Below are 20,961 nucleotides of genomic sequence, written 5' to 3' on the forward strand. Positions count from 1 at the left end.
ATCGAGTGTGCGAACTTCTACTGATCATTGAGAACTTAAAGAAACAGCGCGCGTGCCTCTAGAGAAACAAGCAATAAACTTTCGCGCGAAAGGGGGCGCTCAGCTGATTGTGACATTGACGAGAGGGGGAGTGTTGTCACCATAGTGAGTGCATAATATACGTGGGAACGACCGACTCCCGCCTGGATCAGCTGATTAATTATTGATATGACCTTGCGACATCTTTTATGAATTTTAAGTAAAGTACCAAATATTTTTGTGTTTTTATCATCCCCTCCATTTATCTTGTGGCTATATTATACTTGAAAGCAAAGAGTTATAAAAGTAAGTACCTGCCTGATTCCTGATCTATTGAGTGTGACCTTGCCAAGGATACCACAATTCAACCAGTCCACTGAGGTGTTACTGGACACCGAAAACACCAGTTGGCGACCTTGTGGTTAATAGTAAAGCCCTATTGTTGGGGCGGGCACATAACAGTTAAGTGAACGAGTTGTGCTCCCACTCCTTCTCAATCAGAGGCCGGTTGGGATTGACTGGGGTATATACTCTCCTGGCGTGCAGTGGCGCCGAGAGGATTAGAGTGAAGACCCGCAGGGCTACGGTGAGTGACATTGAGAGTAAACTGCTGCACACCCAGAGTAAGAGTAGCGTAAACCCCAACATTGGCGACCTTGCCAGGATAAGTACAGTTACGGTTGCTCACCAGAGAGTAGAAGCGGAATCCCCAACAGTTTGTATATGCATTTTTGTTTTGTGGTCAGCCCTTCTGGCTGGTCTTCTCTTGATTTGTTCCTTTGTCATTTTACATGTGTGTGCTTTGTACTTTTGTTCTGTTTTTATTGTACATTATACGCATGCTTGCATGTAAAAATAAAAAAAAAAAAAAATAAAAAAATAAAAACTGCAGCAGGCCACTTTTCATTCCTCAACGTAGATGCCAGAAGCCAGAAACTCAATGTAACATTGCTCCCAGATTTAGACAATCTTTGGACAATATACATGGGAGATTTTAATGCTAGACATATTATGCTGGGAGACAGTACTAACAACGATAATGGATGCAAATTTATCAAATATGTTTATGACAACAGATTAACCGTGTATACTACGGATACCCAAACTCTTTTATTGGGAGGCAGACTTGAATATTTAATGGGTAGAAACCTTGCGCAAGATAGGATGGAATGTTCGTTGGTAAATCGATTGGCTGCTTGCTCGTTGCAGGGTGCGGTCATGGCGTTGGCGCTCTCTAAGTTGTTGGCTGACGTCTGGTGCGAGCAGGTCGCTGTTGTTGGTGTGTGGTGTGCCGGCTAGCCTGTGTGGGCAGCTGGCGTTATGGCGTCGTCGGTGACGCGGATTCGGAGGGTGGATTCCGCAGGATTGGAGTTCTCGGCGGCTGCTGATTGGGTGTTGGTGGAAGTGACGCTTTTGAATGTTTTCCAGGTGGACCTGCACACTGTTTACGGCCTTGAGAAGATCTCTGACACGCGTGTCAAGTTCTCTGCCCCTGGTCCATATCAGCGTTTTGCGAGTGATTTTGCTGGGCGTTCTCATCTGCTCCCAGGCTCTGCTGTTACTGTGGAGGTGTCGGACCAGTGTGTGGCGCCGACGTTTATAAGCATCTCATGGAGTTCCCTTGGACTTTCCCGAGGAGGTCCTTCGCACCTGATTTTCTCGGTACGGTACTGTGTTCACTCACCGTATAACCTGCCTCCGCTCAAGCCGCTTGTCGGGCTTGAGGGCCAATGTGCGGACCCTTGGCATGCGCTTGACGTGTGATATTTCTTCTCAGGTCAAGTTCTACGGCTTTAACATTCGGGTTTTCTATGAGGATCAACCACGCACCTGTTTTCGATGTGGTTTGCGAGGGCATCTTGCGGCCGGTTGCACTGCTTCCGGGATGTGGGGACCAGCTATCTTCCAGGAGGGTGATTTTCCACCCTTGGGAGTTGGGGGGGCCAAGCCAGGTGGTGCAGAGACCGTGTTTGTCCCCCACGGCCCCTCCTCGTCGTTGGTGCCTTCTGATTCGACTGATCCTACTCCGGCTGTTCAGCAGTTTGACCCACCTGGCTCGTTGGTGTCTGATGCGGCGCCCTCGCTTCCTGTGCACGTCGTCACTGTGGAGGTTCATCGGGCTTCAGATGTTGCTGCCATGGAGATGAGTACGTCTGTGGGAGCTGCTCCATCGTGTGTAGGTGGGAGTGGCGATCCTGCAGGCCCTTCGTGTGGGGTTGGTCCTTCGTCTGGTGGCCGTTCATCCGACGTGGTTGCTGCTGCTCCGGAGGTGCTGCGGTCCTCTCATGGCTCTAGATGGCCTTCTCCGGTCGCGACGTCGGACCAGTCCCGTCGTAAGCGGGAGGCACGGGCGCGTTCCACTGACAAAGGTCCTCCCATTAAGCGAGCGGGGTCTACGGCTCGAGCTGCTGTTGCGTGCGCCCTCCTCCTCCTCCCTCTGGTGGCCTGATGCGGTCTGTTGCACCCGGGGCCCCCTCTGGGGGCAGTGACGCCCCAGAAGCAGTTGTGGTTGATCAGTGTGTGGTGTCCTCTGGTGTGGTAGGTCCTGGACGGGATGCGCTGACGTTGAAGTTTACAAAGTCTACAAAGAGTGCGAGCGCCGACGTTCCTGTGGGGCCCTCCTCTGCAGGGTTGCCAGATGGTGCGCCTACTGTTCCTACTGCCTCCCATGTGGAGGCCTCTGCTCCACCTTCTACGGGGGCTGTGAGGTTGGTGGGGTCCTCATTGCCTTCCTGATGGCGCCCTCTCTGACTTGTGCGACGCTGAATGTGCGTGGATTGCGTGACTTGGCTGTGCAGATGGGCTTGGTGGCTGTGCTTCGTGAGCAACGTGTAGATGTAGCCTTTATTCAGGAGCATAATGTGCATGACTTGAGTGCTTTGTCTGGGTTGACTGATGATTTTCATGTAGTGCTTAAGCCGCCGAGGATGTCCTTTGGGGGCACGCTGATGCTGTTCTCCTGGAGGGCGTCCATTTCCGTGCTTCACACGGAGATGGATTAAGATGGCTGGGTGTTGTTCGCTCGTGTGCGGTACCTCGGGGTGGAGATTCCCTTATTGACTGTGTATGCTCCTTCTGGCACGGCGCGTCGCAAGGAGAGGGAGGAGTTTTTCCAGGGTGGGCTGTTACACTTCTTGCATCATGACACAAGGGACATGGTTTTTGGGGGCGATTTTAATTGTTTAATTGTTTAATTGATTTTAATAATCAAATAATCAATTGTTTAATTGATTTTAATTAAATAATTTAATTTCACTCTCGCTTGGGATTGCAATAGTGCTCATCCGCAGAATGTTTCTCGGGCGTTGGTCTCCACCTTACAGAGTTGTGGGTTTCGTGATGCTGCTCTCATGTTTGGGGGCGAATTTGGAATTCACCTTTGCTGCGCGAGGGGCGTGTTCCAGGCTGGATCGTTTTTATGTTCATGGGCGGGAGGGCTCTGTTTTTGCGTTTCGTATGGTTCCTGTTGCCTTTTCTGATCATTGTTTGGTTGTGGTGCGTTTTGCTGTTCATAGTCAGGTTCGTGTGGGGAGAGGTTGGTGGAAGTTGAATTGTCGGTTGTTCCGTTGTCCTTGGGTGCGTGAGGCGTTTCGTGGGTGGTGGGTGGGGCTTGTTGCTCGCAAGTACGAGTTTTCGTCTGTGTTGGACTGGTGGGAGTAGTGCAAGGTGGAATGCAAGTCCTTTTTTGTTGTGGTTGTGAGGCGTGAGGCGGCGGGGCGGTTTGGTTTGTTGCGCTTTCTTCAGGCGCGGTTGACTCGGTTGTATGTGTTGCTAAATGGTGAGGCTGATTGTTTTGATGCTATTTCGGTGTGTAAGGAGCGCATTTGTGGTTTGTGAGAGGAGTTGGTAGAAGGGGTTCGGGTGCGGGCTCGTTTTGACGAGCGTGTGTCTGGTGAACGGCTTTCTCCTTTTCTTTTGCGAAAGGAGAAAGCCCTTCGGGACTCGGTTCTTTTCACCGGTCTCCAGCGTCCGGACGGTTCTGTTTTGTCTAACACGGATGGGGTCCTGTTGTATGTGCAGCAGGAATTGGGAGCGCTGTATGGGGAGGTAGGGGTGGATGAGGATTTGGCTGCTTTCTTTTTGCGTCACTGCTCACCTGGTTTGTCGGCTGCGGGTTGTTCCGCTTTGGTGAGAGACGTGTCGTCGGCTGAGCTCTGGGATGTGATGCGGTCTTTCCGTTCCGGCAGAGTGCCTGGCTCGGATGGGCTCCCTGTGGAATTTTATGTGACTTTCTGGGATGTGATTGGGGAGGCTTTTTTGGAGGTGGTGCGATTTCGTTTCCTGACCTGTTCCTTACCCGCATCCCATTATGATGGGGTTGTGAGGTTGCTTCCGAAGCCAGGTGATTTGCGTTTTCTGTCGAATTGGAGGCCGATCACCCTGTTAAATGTTGATTATAAGGTTGTCTCGAAGTTGCTGGCAGGTCGGTGTCGGGATGTTATTGGTTCTGTGGTTTCGGTTGAGCAATTTTGTGGCATTCCGGGTAGGTCTTTGCTTCAGTGCAATGCTCTTTTATGTGATGTGCTTATGTGTGCCTCTGAGCTTCGCCTACCTGCGGCGATGCTCAGCTTAGATTGGTCGAAAGCATTCGACCATGTGTCGATGGGCTTTGTGCTGCAGGATATGGAGAGGTTCGGGTTTCCTCCGTTGTTTCTTTATTGGGTTCGTATGTTGTATGCCCGCTGTCACTTGAGAACTGCGAGTCTTATAGATACCTTGGTGTCCCCATTAACGACCCTGGGTACCTTTCTTCTCTCAAGAGGAGACTTTGGGAGAGATTAAAGCCCTTGCGGGTCCTTGTTGGTGTCAATCATGGACTTAACGTGAGACTTGCTAGAATGTTTTATGTATCATTTATACACTCTGTGATTGACTACAATGCTCTACATCTCACACTGTATACTGACAAAGAGCTGAAATCTCTTGAAACCTTGCAAAATGTAGCTATGCGTCTCATCCATGGGGCTCCAAAGTCCACGAGAATAGTTAATATGAGAGCAGAGTTAAAATTACCTACCATAAGTGAGAGAATTTTGTCTATTAGCACAGTTTTCGGCGTGAAGGCATTGAGTAGATCTAGACAACACATGAAGTTTCAAGCTAAACTTTCTAATATGCTGCACTCACCTGAGATCTATAGAAGAAGAACGAAATCTGATTATGTATATTGGTTCTACAAGGTAGCCAACTCCATCAAAATATTAAATATGTACCCAACTCAACTAATGATTAATCAGCCAATTACTCCGTGGGATAACTGGGATCTATCAGTTGATTTTGTAAATGCGCCCAAGAAAGATAGTGTGCACACTACATTATTAAAACAGTTAACACTGAAAAGCATCACTGAAAGTACTCAGAGTATGGGTAACAATGTGTATCAGTGCTATACCGACGGCTCTGTAGAAGAAGGTGGACGATAATGCCGGATGTGCATGTAACATATTTGAACAATCTTTTCTCGTACATACAGCAATGAAGCGCGTCAATGATTGGGCAAGTACAACTCAAACCGAACTTGCAGGCATATACCTTGCCACTGAATTTTTAAAAGACAAAGGCAGTGGACGCAACCCATCCTCCGAATAGACAGTACGTTTTAATACTAAGTGTAATAAGTACATTTTCATACTTACGTATTTAGTACATAAATGCACTTACCGGGCTGTTTTAGTTACCGGCTGGCCTCCCTAGAATATTCTCCCCGAAACGAGGAATACGTTTTCTTTAATGTAATGGGTGGGCTGTTTTCTTTTCTTAATTTTTGCGGATACTCAGTCAATTTTGCTTATACATGTATACTCGGCCCAAATTTTGCCTTTATAATTTAAGGTATCATGAAAATTGGACGCTTTTGAGGCAATTAAGCATAGCAGAAGCACAGTCACTGACATTCAAAGGAAAGAAGGAATGAGATAACTATTTATATTACGATTTAAATCCTTCTAATTTTTGCTCGTTCGTCAATGAGAACTGATGCCAACGCACTGGCCAATAAACTGAATAATACTGGCCACTAAACAATAGATTGATTGATTGGTGATTGATGAAGATTAAGCCACCCAAAAGGTGGCACAGCCATGAATAGCCCGTAAGTGGATGCCCTCTCTGAGCCATTACCAGTATCAGTAGATGATACTGGAGATCTGTGGAGGTGCGATCGCACCCTGCCTGACGGGAGATGTCTCTCGTGACTAAACAATAAACTGAACCTATCATAAAGAAGAACGACGACCATTGACCGTCTAGTGCTCCAACAGAGTGTAACTGTAATTAACAATGCTCAAGTCCTGACCAACAGTCAAATATTAATCCATCAGCCACGAAGCAGAGCGTCTCCCAACATCAATTCTAGTGCAGGGTCCTGTTGAACAAATTTTCCGATTTTACATAGGTTTACCGTGACAGACACTAACAATAGTAGCCTTGAAGAGGAAAGGAAATCGGCAGATTGTCGAAGGTTTGCCTGATATTTTCCAGCTATACAGTACTTTAAAAGAAAAGTTAACAGATGTTTGACTTTTATCCTTCTGTTTCCAACCATCCAATATTTACCAACCATCGGGATGAATACTTATATGACACAAACTAGACATATTAGTATGAAAAAGAACTAACAATTCTCCAAATAGTATGACGTGATTCAGTTTTCATGGAAATATTCATTTTCGGGTGTTCGACTTCAGTTTGGAAATATGAAAAGGCACAGTTTGGTGCATTCAGATGATAAAGCTTTATGACATTAATTACAAATGGCATAAGAAAGAAGCAAATATTAGTTATATTTAGAACCTATAACAGAAAATAATTTAAGTAAAACAGTTGATATAAAAAGCTGTATATATTTAAAAGTTGTTAGTTTCATCGCAATGAATGTAAACATGTGATCATTCCTTCAAAAACAATAACACATGTGATCCTAGATTTTGCAGTCATCGGGAGAACAAATCCTTCATGCAAACTGCACCTACTATCAAGAAGAAGAAGATCCTAGATTTGGGCATGGTATGTAAAGTTTTCTCGGCATTTATGTAAATAATTCCTTCATATATAATATTTTACTAATTGAAAAGAATGCAAATGTTTCATTGCTGTTTAGTTAAATAATTTTCAAAAACTTGTTGCAGTATTAAAGTTTTGCTTGTTATGTGTAGGAAGAATATATTTTACTGCATATTGGTATACACATTCTAATACGTTTTTAGTATGCAGCATGTTGTTTTTATCAATTATGTTTTTTATAATAAGCTTCCTAGAAGGTTGTAACAGATCCCATGAGCACCACACCAGAAACAAATACCTATTTGATATTCCAAGAGTACGACTTAGTTAAACTAGAAATGCTTTACAAATCAAGGGATCTCGAATGTGGCCTTCCCAATTATGTTAAAGACTGTACCTCTCCCAACCAGTTTAAGTTAAAAACTAAGTACTAGCTAATTAACTCAATGTAACCTACCTCACCCCCAAAATGTCAACCCATCTCTTCTATTTAAAACAATGCTGTTTGTTGACCAAATTGTATTTTACTTTTTTTCTGTCATGTTTCACCCCCCCCCCTCCCTTTTTTCCATTTTTTTCTTATTTTTTCTCAACACAATTTATACTTTAATCTCTTTTAGTATTAAGTTTTAGTCTTAGTGTTTTTCCTGCCCGAAACACTTTGCGTAATAGTGGCTTTAGGCATTGTATGTACTAGCTCTATCTATAAATCCATCTACTTTTGTATCTTACCTTGTATGTATGTACTTTACCTGAATAAATAATTGTATTTGTATTTGTAATAGGTAGATGATACAGAAAGCAGTACAATGTCTGTCACAAATCCTTTTACTGCGGCAGCATTAAGACCACAAGTCAGTAGAATAAATATGCCTGGAAGATCGACCCCAGCCAGCATACTAACAGGTAAAAAAACATTTAATCAGCTTTTGACAAAATTACAAATAAAGATGTGTTATGTTATGTCATTGTGTTAGGTTAGCCTAGCTATTATTTCCAATTTGTTTTTTAATTTGTATTAGTATGCAGTACTAGGCTATTGTAACAAATTGGAATGTACAACGTCCAATATTTTTTTGGCAGATTCGTTCTTGGCTCCTGAAAACTATCTTTACTTACCAGATGTACCAAGAATAACTCCGGACAATAATGATGGTATTGTTTATAAAATCATTTGATTATGGCCTTTATAATACATTAATATCAAAGTTTACAACCTTGTGTAATACAGTAAGTCTTTGTTTTAACAATAACAACAGAATTTTTTTTCTATGCTCAGCATAATTTGCTTGAAATCCATCATCCCATTATAATTTCTATCACTTTGATTATTGGTTTAGACAATTACATCAAAACATTTAATGTAGCTTCTCTTGCTACAGTTATAATGTATCCTATTGAGAATGTATATTTTTTAACAGAAGGTCTCCAGACACTAGCAATTTTAGCTAAAGAGAACCTTCATCGTGAATATTTTAAAATAAACTCGGCTCTCCAGAAAAAAATGTGAATATATGAAGCGAAGTTTAAATATTGAGGACCTAAATTATCTGAAGCCTTCAAACAAGAAAGGAAAAGGAGAAAATTACTGCAGGATTATTGAAATCAATCAAACACAACGTTCAAACTTATCAGAAGGTAATTTTTTATTTAGTTATTTATTCCATGACCCATGTTTGTGTGTTCCTATATCATAGTATAATGATAGGTTTAATTGCTAGTGTAGATTTCATTTTGCCTCAGACTTAAAATTATTTAGGTTTTTGGTGTTTTATTATTCAAAATTTGTTTATAGATAATCCAAGGTTATAGTCAACTTCTCCTTTGAAAACAGATATTTACCTGAATGCCACAAACTCTAGTAGCCTAGAAGAGTACAGGAAGCCCGCGGCTTGTCGAAATTCCCCCCATTTGCCTTTATGATCTTTTTTTGGGTATATTTAGAAATTCAGCACAGTTTTGGCAGTTACAGCTCTGGTGGGTAGGCAGTTCCATGTGTTAATAACCCTCTGGGTCAAAAATAATTTCCTGTTGTCAGCCCTACATTTTGGTTTGTTGAACTTGAAACCGTTGCTCTTTGTTTATATTACATCTGAACCAAACTAGCCAAACTTTTTCTGATAATGTCATTGACTGCTTCATATCTGGCAATCTTTCCCTGTGTCTTATGACAGATTAGGCCATGGCTGCCATATTGGTCTGCCCTTGCATAGCCGCAAATACACCGGTGTTCGGTGGAGATAGGGGCAGCGATGGTCATAGACAGCAAAAAAATGTAGATAGTTTACAAATTAAAAATAGATAAAGTGTTGTGGAATTACCATACTTAAAGGTTGATTTTCTGCCAAACAGCCCTTCTGCCTGCTTCTCTTTCACCTCCACACATTCAAAGTTCTGACTTCTCAACTAGTGTACCAACATATACTCAAACATATTTACCAGCTGCAGAACAAACACCAAAATCATTGAATTCTGGTACGTCCCTATTTGAACTATGTAATGTAATAGAATCTTAGTACCTAGTATCTACTATATATATATATATATATATATATATATATATATATATATATATATATATATATATATATATATATATATATATATATATATATATATATATATCATAGTCTAACTAACACATTACTGAAAGCTGTCAGTTGTTCTAGATGCTTATATAATATGTATAAAATACACTTTTATTTATTACATCTATTTGCTCTTGAAGATTTTCCTGACTAATTTAGAATCCCATATTTCAAAGTACTTGCTGCAGAACTGGAGGAAATTTATGAATCTCAAGCAAGCATTTCTGATTGGCAAAAAAGAAGAAAAAATAGTGAGATTAAATGGGGAGAACGTAGGTCAAAGTTGGGTGTTCCAGATAAAGGTAAATAACATCTTTAGTGTGTAATTATGGATAAATTTCAATGCAATTATGAAATGCATGATTAATGTCAATCTCTGAATACACTTAGATGTTTGTCATTTTTAAACTTGGTATACAATATTTCTAAATCCAATATAAATAAATAAATAAATAAAATAATAAATATGTTTATTCAGGTAAGGTACATACATACAAGTGATGTTACATTAATGGATTGATATATAGATAGAGCTAGTACATACAATGCCTAAAGCCACTATTACGCAATGCGTTTCGGGCAAGAAAAACATTAATATCTAGAACTTAATACTAATTGAGCATAAAGAATAAAAAGTGTTGAAAACAAATACAAATAAAGATAAAAAAAGGGGGAACATGACTGAAAAAGCAGCACAAATACAATAGGTTGACAAACAGTGTTGATTAAAAAAAAAAAAAAAAAAAGTAATAATAATAAAATAAAATAACAGACATGGGTTGACAATAAAGGAGTGAGGTGGGTTACAGGGAATTTATTAGGTAGTGTTTAGTTTTCATCTTAAACTGGTTGAGAGAGGTACAGTCTTTAACATGGTTGGGAAGGTCATTCCACATTCTGGGTCCCTTGATTTGTAGAGCATTTCTAGTTTGATTAAGACGTACTCTAGGAATATCAAAACTGTATTTATTCCTGGTGTGGTGCTCATGGGTTCTGTTACAACCTTCAATGAAGCTTTTGAGGTCAGGATTGGCATTACAGTTCAGCGTTTTATATATGTATAATACACATGAGAGAATGTGCAGTGACTTAATATCTAACATATTCAGAGATTTGAGTAAGGGTACCGATTGCTGTCTGGGGCCAGAGTTGGATATTGTCCTAATAGCAGCTTTGTGTTGGGTAATGAGAGGACGTAAATGATTTTGGGTAGTAGAACCCCAAGCACAAATACCATAGTTGAGGTATGGATAGATGAGGGAGTAATAGAGAGTAACCAGGGCAGGGCGGGGTACATAATATCTGATCTTAGAAAGAATGCCAACAGTTTTTGAAACTTTTTTTGATATATTTAGAATGTGACCCTGGAAATTCAGCTTGTGGTCGATGAGAACGCCAAGGAATTTGCCATCTAATTTGTTACAAATTTGGGTATTGTTTATTTTGAGATTTATCTGATTAGAGGATTTATTGCCAAACAGAATATAAAACGTTTTGTCAATGTTAAGGGTGAGTTTGTTGGCAGTTAGCCAAAGATGGACTTTCTCTAGCTCAGTATTTACTGTGGCATTTAGAGCAAGGGGGTCAGGACTGGAGTAAATGAAGGTTGTGTCGTCAGCAAATAGAATTGGTTTGAGGTGTTGGGAGGCATTTGGAAGGTCATTAATGTAGATGAGAAAGAGGAGAGGGCCAAGTATGCTGCCCTGAGGAACACCAATGTTGATGGGTAGGGTGGGAGAAATTGTATTATTCACAGAAACATACTGGAGCCTGTCAGTAAGATAAGATTTAAGGTATTGCAGGGAGTGTCCTCTGACTCCATAATGATGTAATTTAAGAAGAAGGTTTTGATGGTTGACAGTGTCAAAAGCCTTACGCAGGTCCACAAATAACCCAACAGGAAACTCCTTTTTATCAAGAGCTGCGTGAATTAAGTTAATCATACTAATAAGTGCATCGTTAGTGCTTTTTTTGGGTCTGAAGCCATATTGACAAGAGCTAAGTATATTGTGTTTGGCTAGAAAAGAGTAAAGCTGCTTGTAGATTAGCTTTTCGAATATTTTTGACAAGTTAGGCAGGATTGATATAGGTCTGTAGTTGTTAACATCAGTGAGATCAACACATTTGTGGACAGGGGTTACCCTTGCTTTTTTTAGAATGTCAGGAAAGGTTTGGAGTTCAAGTGACTTGTTGAAGAGCAATGCAATAGCAGGGGCTAGAGATCTGGAAGCTTTTTTGTAAAATAAAGTTGGTATCTCCTCGAGGGCACTAGACTTGGTTTTAAGGGAAAGGATTATTTCAATGACATCAGTGGAACTAGTAGGCTTTAGGTACAGAGACTGTGGATAGTTACCTGTAAGATAGTCCTTAACATCAGTACAGGAAGATGGAATATCATTTGCAAGGGATGAACCAATGGAAGAGAAGAACCTATTGAACTCAATAGCAGAATCAGAGGCTGAAAGCTGACCAACGTTATTGGAAAGGAGTGTTGGTTTGTTATTTAAAATCTTCTTTGATCCCAATATTTGTGAAATTGTGCTCCAAGTTTTTTTAATGTTGCTCTTTATTTGGGTAAATTTATCTTCATAGTATTTAGTTTTGGCTCGTCTAATTATTTTAGATAGCAATAACGAGTAATTCTTTGAGAATTCTTTGGAGACTGTTCCTAACCTATACTTCTTCTCAAGGTCGTGTTTTTTGTTAATGGATTTAAGTATTCCCTTTGTAAGCCAAGGATTGTTAAGTCTTTTGCTTGTGACTTGTTTTGCAAGCATAGGACAGTGGGTGTTATAAAGGCTAAGAGTTGTTTGTAGAAAAGATTTCACTGCTAGGTTGATGTCCCCTATGTTACCTAACTCGGACTCCCAGTTGACATTATCAGCAGCAGTTATAAAATTGTTTATAGCAGTTTCATTGTGCAGCCTAAAGCTTAACTCCCTTGTCTCTAGAGGTGGTTTGCTAATGTTAGTTAAGAGAAATGTGGGGTAATGGTCTGTAGTGCTATCGGTGATTATACCTGAAGTAAGCGGAGAGGTTATGTTGGTCCAGATGTGGTCTAAAGTCGTAGCAGTACTATCAGTGATTCTAGTTGGTCTAGTGATTAAGGGTATGGGAAGCAGGAATTCATACAGTTGAGGAAGCTAACAGCAGTAGGGTGTTCAGGCTCGCAGAGGTCAATATTAAAGTCCCCTGCGATAATTAGATGGTTTTTGTTCAATCTGTTATCTAGTATTAGATTTCTAAGGTTTGAGTTGAATTCAGACACATCAGTGTTAGGAATTCTATAGACTGCACCCACAGACAGGACAGACTCGGCACCCTTGACTCTGAAACTGGCGAAGATATACTCCCCACAGCAGTCTCTAGTTCTAATTATTTTTAAGCATGTTAGTTCTTGGTGGTAGTAAAGAGCAGTACCACCACCTCTCTGCATTTGACGACAGTTGTGAATTGCCGAGTAGTTAGGCATGTTAAAGAGTTGAGTATTATCCTCTTTCAACCACGTTTCAGTAAGTATAATAAAAGAGAATTTGTTGTCAATAGTTTCAATCAAGGCACTAACATCATCGAAGTGTTTACCTAGGGATCTAACGTTCAAGTTGATTACAGAGATATTGAGATTATCTGTTAATACATTGTTTACATCATGTGCTGTAAAATATCTGCAATTTTGATCATTGAAGTGATGATTGTCATAGATAGTGGATAAGAGGTTTAGTTCTGGGTCTATACTTGTCTGCATAAAAAGGCTGATTGCAGGAAAACAAGGTAAGAATGGCAAATTACAAAATAGAAAACAAAGAAAAAAGTAGATTAAAAATTCTAAAGTAAAATAAACTTAATGGTAATTTTAAGTAAAGAGAAAAAAAAAACTTTATGGGAACTAGGAATGTAAAAAATTAACTAGAATAATTAATAACAATAGATGACCAAAACAGTAAAAAAACAATTATGAAATCTATAAGATAATAAGCTTGCTTACTATACTATTATAAGTACACTATAATTGAATACTAAAGTTACACTAAAACAAACTGAGGTAGTTTAAATAGAGATACACTCAGGAACACTGGATAATGAAGTTAATACTAGAGGACACAGGCAAAGCCAGTGTACTATGGAACATGGGAGTAAAAAGAAAAAAAAAAAGACAATAATAAAGATGACAATATTATTCTTTTTATTTTTTTTTTAAACTAAAGTTAAAACCTTTTGAAGGGAAAGGCAGAGCTAGAGTACACAAAGGTAGTTATATGAGATTATAATCTGAATTCAGGCTATACAGCAGCTATCCCACAGTCACTGAGGAAAGAATTAAGGTGAGCTTCTGTGGTTATTGAATAGGTTTTTCCAGTGTCAGTCCTCCTAGCTATAATTTTACCATCTCGCACAAAACAGTGTTTAATTGTAGGGGAATTTTTGCAGAAGCCACGCAGTTTAAAAAAGAGATTTTGCCTGCACCTGGTCAGACATTCATTCACATAAACAGTGGATTTACTAGCAACTGCAGATGAGATAAGATCAGTCTTGCGGGAGCAGCTATCTAATTTTAAACGAATACGCCTATTATTAGTACCAGATGATTTGGTACCCACTCTATAAGCTGCTTTGATGTCATTTTTTTGGATCGAATAATTTAACTTATCCTGCAATACTTTGATCACAATGGCAGCACAGTCTTCACCATCAGTTTCTTGGGGAAAATCACGCGAAGAGATAATTACCGATTCAAGTAGTTTATGTTGGTCTGTCTCGTCTTGGGTAACAGTGTGTTGTTGTTGTAGGTTGTTCAGATGGTTCTCAAACTGTTGCAATATTTCTTCCTGTTTTTTAGTGGTTGCATCTGGATTAAAGTTTTTAACTGTGTTCTTGAGAATGCTTAATTCTTGTTCGAGGTTGACGACTGTGGTAGATAGATCTTGATTGTTCTTGTGTAAGTCTACAACTTCATTCTGCAAAGATAATAATGAGCCTTGCAGGTTCATTATTAAGGCCGACTGCTCTTTGATTACTGTCATTTGATCTTCATGTACTTGAGTTAATAACTTGAGCCAAGGGTTATCAGCAAAGCGCTTGAAGTCAGAACAAGGGGCAGTAGCTCGTTTAAGTTGATCCATATGGCTACCTAATTGTTGCATGGCCCGTGTCAGAGACGGCGCTGCGCCCAGCTGAGATTGTTATTGTTGACGGGGGGAGAGTCGGTACCCCCCACGGCGGCCACCGAGGGGGAGATAGCTGAACTAATCATGTTGTTAGCCTGGCTAGTAGGGTTATTCTTGTTAGGTGTGCTATCTTTCTTAAGGGTCTTACCGGCCTTACTTTGCATGATAGCAGGATAAATGTAGGCAGGAACAAATAGGGAAGACTCGTTGATAGGCAGCGGTGAACGTCGGGTACAGCTTCTTAGCTCCAGGGAGCAACACTAATGAGGTCGAAATGAGAGAATTACGGGTTGGTCTTGTTGGTTTTTTCAATCACATTTAGGTCACTGTGTACTTAGCTGCCTTCGGGTGATGCTACATCATTTGTTGGTAGCCGAGAGCTCAAGGATCAGCTGATAAAAGAGGAGGGAGGGCAGGGCCGACAGGTGTTGTTGACGTTCGTTCGTTCCATTATTACCATTCAAAGTACATAATTACATTATTTTTTGGAAAACCAGGCAAATGTTGTGTACAATGTAGAAGTTGTGAGGCAAGCATAAAATGTGAAGACTGCTTTCATTTTTTGTGTCATAAATGTGATCAGCAGCAGCATTTTGTAATGCCTTTCCACCAGCGATTCTGCTGGAAAAATGGGTTCTTCGAGCCTTTAGACCCAACACAAACTGTGTGTTCAGATGGGAATGTCATTCACTGGAGTAAGTAATGTACCTGTAGTCTGTTTCTTATACTCTCATTTCTATCCTGAACCAAGCAGTGTTTTAAAATTTTATTTAGTTCATGTAATTTTTGTAGTAGTTTTTGTATTGGTCATTTTCCTCATTAATTATTGATTACCTCATTAATTACAGATTTTTAGTTAAATAAATGAATTTTTATTTGTTATTAAATATAAATCTTTCATGTAACTCCAGTTAATGCTAAAAAAATTATTAGTAATTTAAAATGTAATGATTGAAACATGTATTTATTTTGCTGCATAGCTGATCTTGTAAATTTAATTGTTACCAGAGCCTGTTGTACCAGCACATCCACCTAATTCCTGCCCAAACTGCAGTGAGAGCAAGTTCACAACTTTAAGCTCCAATAATTTGTGCATCTTTGTAACTTTAAGTGGTAGGTTACTTTAAGAAACATTTATTTGATACTAGTATTGGTAGCTGGCATTGCTCAGGTGACCCAGGCTACAGTCTTCATCAATATAACCATTTATACTTCACTCTCTTTACCACTGTATCTTCACTTATGAAGACGTATTTATATCACATACGTATTTATAACCATACAGAGACTTGTTTATGGGTTGGTTTACACATATATTGATAGCCACACTTGAATCCCTTGCCAAATAAAATTGTTTTACTTCAATTTTTTTTATTTTTGTGTGGGGGGGCAGGAAGGTATGATCTATATACCCCAATATTTAGGTGCAAGTGCGGATATGTAGATGAAGAACTTGGGAAAGCCATGCACCAGTCTGGTTTTTATTCAACTGGAAGAAATAGTAGCACTTTCTACAGCATAAATCTATTGGATTCCTGGCATTTTCTCAAGAGAAGCAGCCCTGGAACTTCTCTTCAGGCATTAGTTAGTGCACTGGAATTATTTGGTGCTTCTCGAGGGCGTGTAAGTTTTCATACCATTACTGTTTTAATAGTGCAAGTATTAAATTGGTGTATAAACTTAAAAACTAAGTTTGTTACTAAGCAAATGCATTATTTAAGAAATAGGGTTAAATATTATTAAATTAATAAATAGCATGAATATTCTAAATATATATTTTATATATGTCTAATATCATAAGAAATGGAAATGGATTACCAATCTTTAACAATTTCTCTTTTTATGTAATGCTCATGTAAGTATATTTTCATTTCCTGCAGGTATTTATAGTCTGTTGCTTATCATGCCACTGCTTGGCACTTTTTGATAATTACTTACACACATTTTACATCTTAGCATGGTCCCATCAATTTTGAAACAACAAAAAGAGTCTTCTTTGAATGGCGTTTCCATCAGTATGAACTTGGGAGAATAAAAGGAGAATTTGACAAGGGGTGCCCTGCATGTGATACAACACCTGTGGCTGTACATATTGATGGCAACAAGAAACTGTATCGTTACAACAAAGTTGGGAGGTAAATATTCAAGTTAAAATATTTAATGCTGCTCATTATTGTTAAGGTATAATGTAAGGTGTAGTAATATGTTTGTAGTACTATAAACACAGCACTATATAATATTTATATAGTGTCATGCAACTTTTAATCAGATTTTTTTTAATTGTTAACTGATTACACCTTTATTACTTGCCTTTCAACTTCAGTTGAATTTTTTTATTTGGACTAAGGCTTTACTAATTAAAAAATATTTATTTCACCATATACATTCATTTAAAATAGGAGGGATTATGATGTGAATGCCAGCTTGGGTAGTTGAATTAGTTTTAAGTGAAATGATGTTTAACTGTCATCAAAATGTCTCACACTATGAACATTCATTAATTTAATATCATTCCAGAGGGATCAGAAACTCATATTATTCTGGTGGTATCTTCGCTTGTGACAAAGAAGTTCAAGATCACGTTTCCACTATTCAGAACCTTAAAACTCAATTAAGAATATTTTTACATCTGTTCGAAAGCCTAAAAATAGGTTTTCAAATAGAAACCTAAGACCTAATACCAGGTTTTTACCCATACAATATTTGAAGAGTACCTTTATATATTAGCTTGAGACATTATCAATAATGTATATTAATTGGACGGTTCCTAACTATATCATGTTCAAAAAAATCTATAAAATATATGGAATGCATATTGAATGATGAAAAATATTACATAAAAAAAAAATTACATTTATATATGACTAATATATATATATATATATATATATATATATATATATATATATATATATATATATATATATATATATATATATATATATATATATATATATATTGGTGTATACTGGCAGCAGGTTTTCTTTCAAACATGTTTCATTGAATATGACCGCATATTCTGTATTTATTATTTTCTGGTTTAGGGCTTCTATCCCTCTAACTATTTTCTTAGCATCAGGGCTTAATTGAAATAGGAGTTCTCCAAAACTCATTTTCGTACTTTTAAGGTGAAGAAAAGAAGTGATTTACTATAGAGTGTATTACACTTATTTGTATAATTTGCACGACGTTTCGAACCTCCATGGTTCATTCTCAAGTGAACAGATCTTACAATACTAGTTGATTTTATACCCGCATTAGGTCAGGTGATAATACAATGAAGGTGAAAACATGGGGGGATACATAAGGGATAAACATAGGGGCTGCAGAAGGCTTATTGGCCCATACGAGGCATCTCCTATCCAAACACAAAGATTAATCCAGTGTAATTGGCCTGTTATGTTGGACATTGTCTTCTGTGTTGGCATCGATATGTTCTTGTCTTGTCCTTACTCTCATGGTGGGTAGAGTAAATAGTTCCGTGATTTGGGTGTTCATGGTAGGTCGCTCTATTCTTATGTGAATTGCCTCAAGAATTTGTAATCTTCTTGAATCTTGAGTTTTGTCTATTATGCAAGTATTCTTGTTCAACATTTCTCTTGTTAGAGTAATGTCATGGGCTTGTCTCATGTGATTCCTAGGGGCACCAGTTTGAAGATGGCATGTCAAACGCCTCGTCAGCTTGGTCGACGTCATACCTATGTACTTACATTGAAGGTTACATCCTTCGTGGGGGCAAGTGTACATGTATACAACGCTTGACTGCTGTAGAGGGTTCTCCGTCGGCTTCGGGCTGTTTTTGATAAGGAGTTCGGAAGTCTTCTTGGTTTTGTAGAATATTATCAGGTTTATGTTTTGGTTAGGAGTAGTGCTTTTTACTCCTTTACGGATTATTTCTTTCATTATTCTTTCCTCTTTTATATGTTCACTGTGCATGGTTGATTTGTAATATAATTTTATTGGGGGTGTTGTGGTTTCTGTTCTAGGTTCTGAATTATACCAACGGTCCAAGTGTCTTCTTATGGCAGCGTTTATTTCCGCGTTGCTATATCCGTTGTTCACCAATACCTGAGTTACTCTTTCAAACTCTCTACTCACGTTGCTCCATTCAGAGCAGTGGGTAAGCGCTCGACGAATATAAGCATTGAGAACACTGGCTTTGTATCTTTGGGGGCACTCACTTCTACCGTTCAGGCATAATCCTATGTTGGTGGGCTTGGTATATACGTTGGTGCTTAAAGAGGTTCCTGTTTTTGTTATTAGTACATCCAAGAATGGCAGACTGTTATTTTCACTATTTTCATGTGTAAATCGGAGTACTGACTCTCTCTCTAGGTGTCTTTTTAGGTCAATTAGTTCATCTGAGTCTTTTACTATTACGAATATGTCATCTACATAACGGCAGTATACAGTTGGTTTTTGTCTGCTACTGAAGACCCTATCTTCGATGGTTCCCATATAAAAATTAGCAAATAAAACTCCTAAGGGGGAGCCCATTGCTACTCCGTCTATTTGTAAATACATGTCTCCAATTCTTATCTAAACCAAAGATGCATAAAAAACGCCTGGAAATCGAAATGCTTCTGGACGATATCCATAAGCTAGAAGACAACAAAAAAGTCATCACCACTGACACACTTCAAGCTGAACTACTTGCAGAAGCAGGGAAAAAACGAGGAACATATTCATCTACAATCTTAACCCCACGACTCAAAGAAGCAGCGAAACAACTAAAAAATCAGAAAGACGTAACAATAAGAAAAGCCGACAAAACAGCAGCATATGTATTGATTCCTACCCATGAATACATGAACAAAATTAGCGACATCCTAAGTGACGACTCCAAATTTCAACGAATCACGAGGAACCCCGTAGAAGACCTTAAGCGGAAAGTAAACAAAACAATTACAGCAATCAACGCAAAGAAAGGTAGTGTGCATTTCAATAAACTTCAAGGCGACTATGGCTTAGGATATGCCTACGGCAATGTTAAGACGCATAAACCAGGTAACCCACTACGCCCTATAATCAGACAAATACCAACCCCAACTTATCACCTGGCAAAGAAACTCAATGAACTCCTAACTCCATACACTCCAAGTAAGTTTAGTCTACAATCATCAGCAGATTTCCTAGAATTGATCAAATCTACCCAGCCCGATGGAATCATCGCTTCCCTGGACGTTGAATCCCTTTTTACCAACGTCCCAGTCGACACAACCATAGGAATGATACTGGACAGAGTATACAGAGACGAGAGCACCCCCAAATTAGACATACCTGAGCCACACTTGAAAAGTCTTCTCGAAGCATGTACAAAAGAAGCCCCTTTCATCAGTCCACAAGGAGACATGTATTTACAAATAGACGGAGTAGCAATGGGGTCCCCCTTAGGAGTTTTATTTGCTAATTTTTATATGGGAACCATCGAAGATAGGGTCTTCAGTAGCAGACAAAAACCAACTGTATACTGCCGTTATGTAGATGACATATTCGTAATAGTAAAAGACTCAGATGAACTAATTGACCTAAAAAGACACCTAGAGAGAGAGTCAGTACTCCGATTTACACATGAAAATAGTGAAAATAACAGTCTGCCATTCTTGGATGTACTAATAACAAAAACAGGAACCTCTTTAAGCACCAACGTATATACCAAGCCCACCAACATAGGATTATGCCTGAACGGTAGAAGTGAGTGCCCCCAAAGATACAAAGCCAGTGTTCTCAATGCTTATATTCGTCGAGCGCTTACCCACTGCTCTGAATGGAGCAACGTGAGTAGAGAGTTTGAAAGAGTAACTCAGGTATTGGTGAACAACGGATATAGCAACGCGGAAATAAACGCTGCCATAAGAAGACACTTGGACCGTTGGTATAATTCAGAACCTAGAACAGAAACCACAACACCCCCAATAAAATTATATTACAAATCAACCATGCACAGTGAACATATAAAAGAGGAAAGAATAATGAAAGAAATAATCCGTAAAGGAGTAAAAAGCACTACTCCTAACCAAAACATAAACCTGATAATATTCTACAAAACCAAGAAGACTTCCGAACTCCTTATCAAAAACAGCCCGAAGCCGACGGAGAACCCTCTACAGCAGTCAAGCGTTGTATACATGTACACTTGCCCCCACGAAGGATGTAACCTTCAATGTAAGTACATAGGTATGACGTCG

At 39.2% G+C, this 20,961-nt stretch overlaps 1 protein-coding gene across 8 annotated transcripts in view; it reads left to right on the plus strand.

Annotated features, from left to right (window-relative positions):
- The first annotated feature begins 6,926 nt into the window (after positions 1-6,926).
- The window catches only part of LOC123751005 (uncharacterized), a 30,825-nt gene continuing 16,790 nt past the window's right edge, over positions 6,927-20,961 (plus strand). For 2 of the 8 annotated variants that reach the window (XM_069333277.1, XM_069333291.1), the window contains exons 1-5: positions 6,932-7,023; positions 7,806-7,926; positions 8,104-8,175; positions 8,442-8,658; positions 16,167-16,396. In XM_069333277.1, the coding sequence (XP_069189378.1) occupies positions 8,535-8,658; positions 16,167-16,396 (354 nt within the window). In that variant the 5' untranslated portion in view covers positions 6,932-7,023; positions 7,806-7,926; positions 8,104-8,175; positions 8,442-8,534. Of the gene's footprint in view, positions 7,024-7,805; positions 7,927-8,103; positions 8,176-8,441; positions 9,496-15,230; positions 15,469-15,781; positions 15,887-16,166; positions 16,397-20,961 lie in introns of those variants that run through there. The other 6 variants (XM_069333282.1, XM_069333297.1, XM_069333306.1 and 3 more) reach the window with 6 other exon arrangements.

This window comes from Procambarus clarkii, chromosome 4, assembly GCF_040958095.1.
Source record: "Procambarus clarkii isolate CNS0578487 chromosome 4, FALCON_Pclarkii_2.0, whole genome shotgun sequence".
Taxonomy (NCBI): domain Eukaryota; kingdom Metazoa; phylum Arthropoda; class Malacostraca; order Decapoda; family Cambaridae; genus Procambarus; species Procambarus clarkii.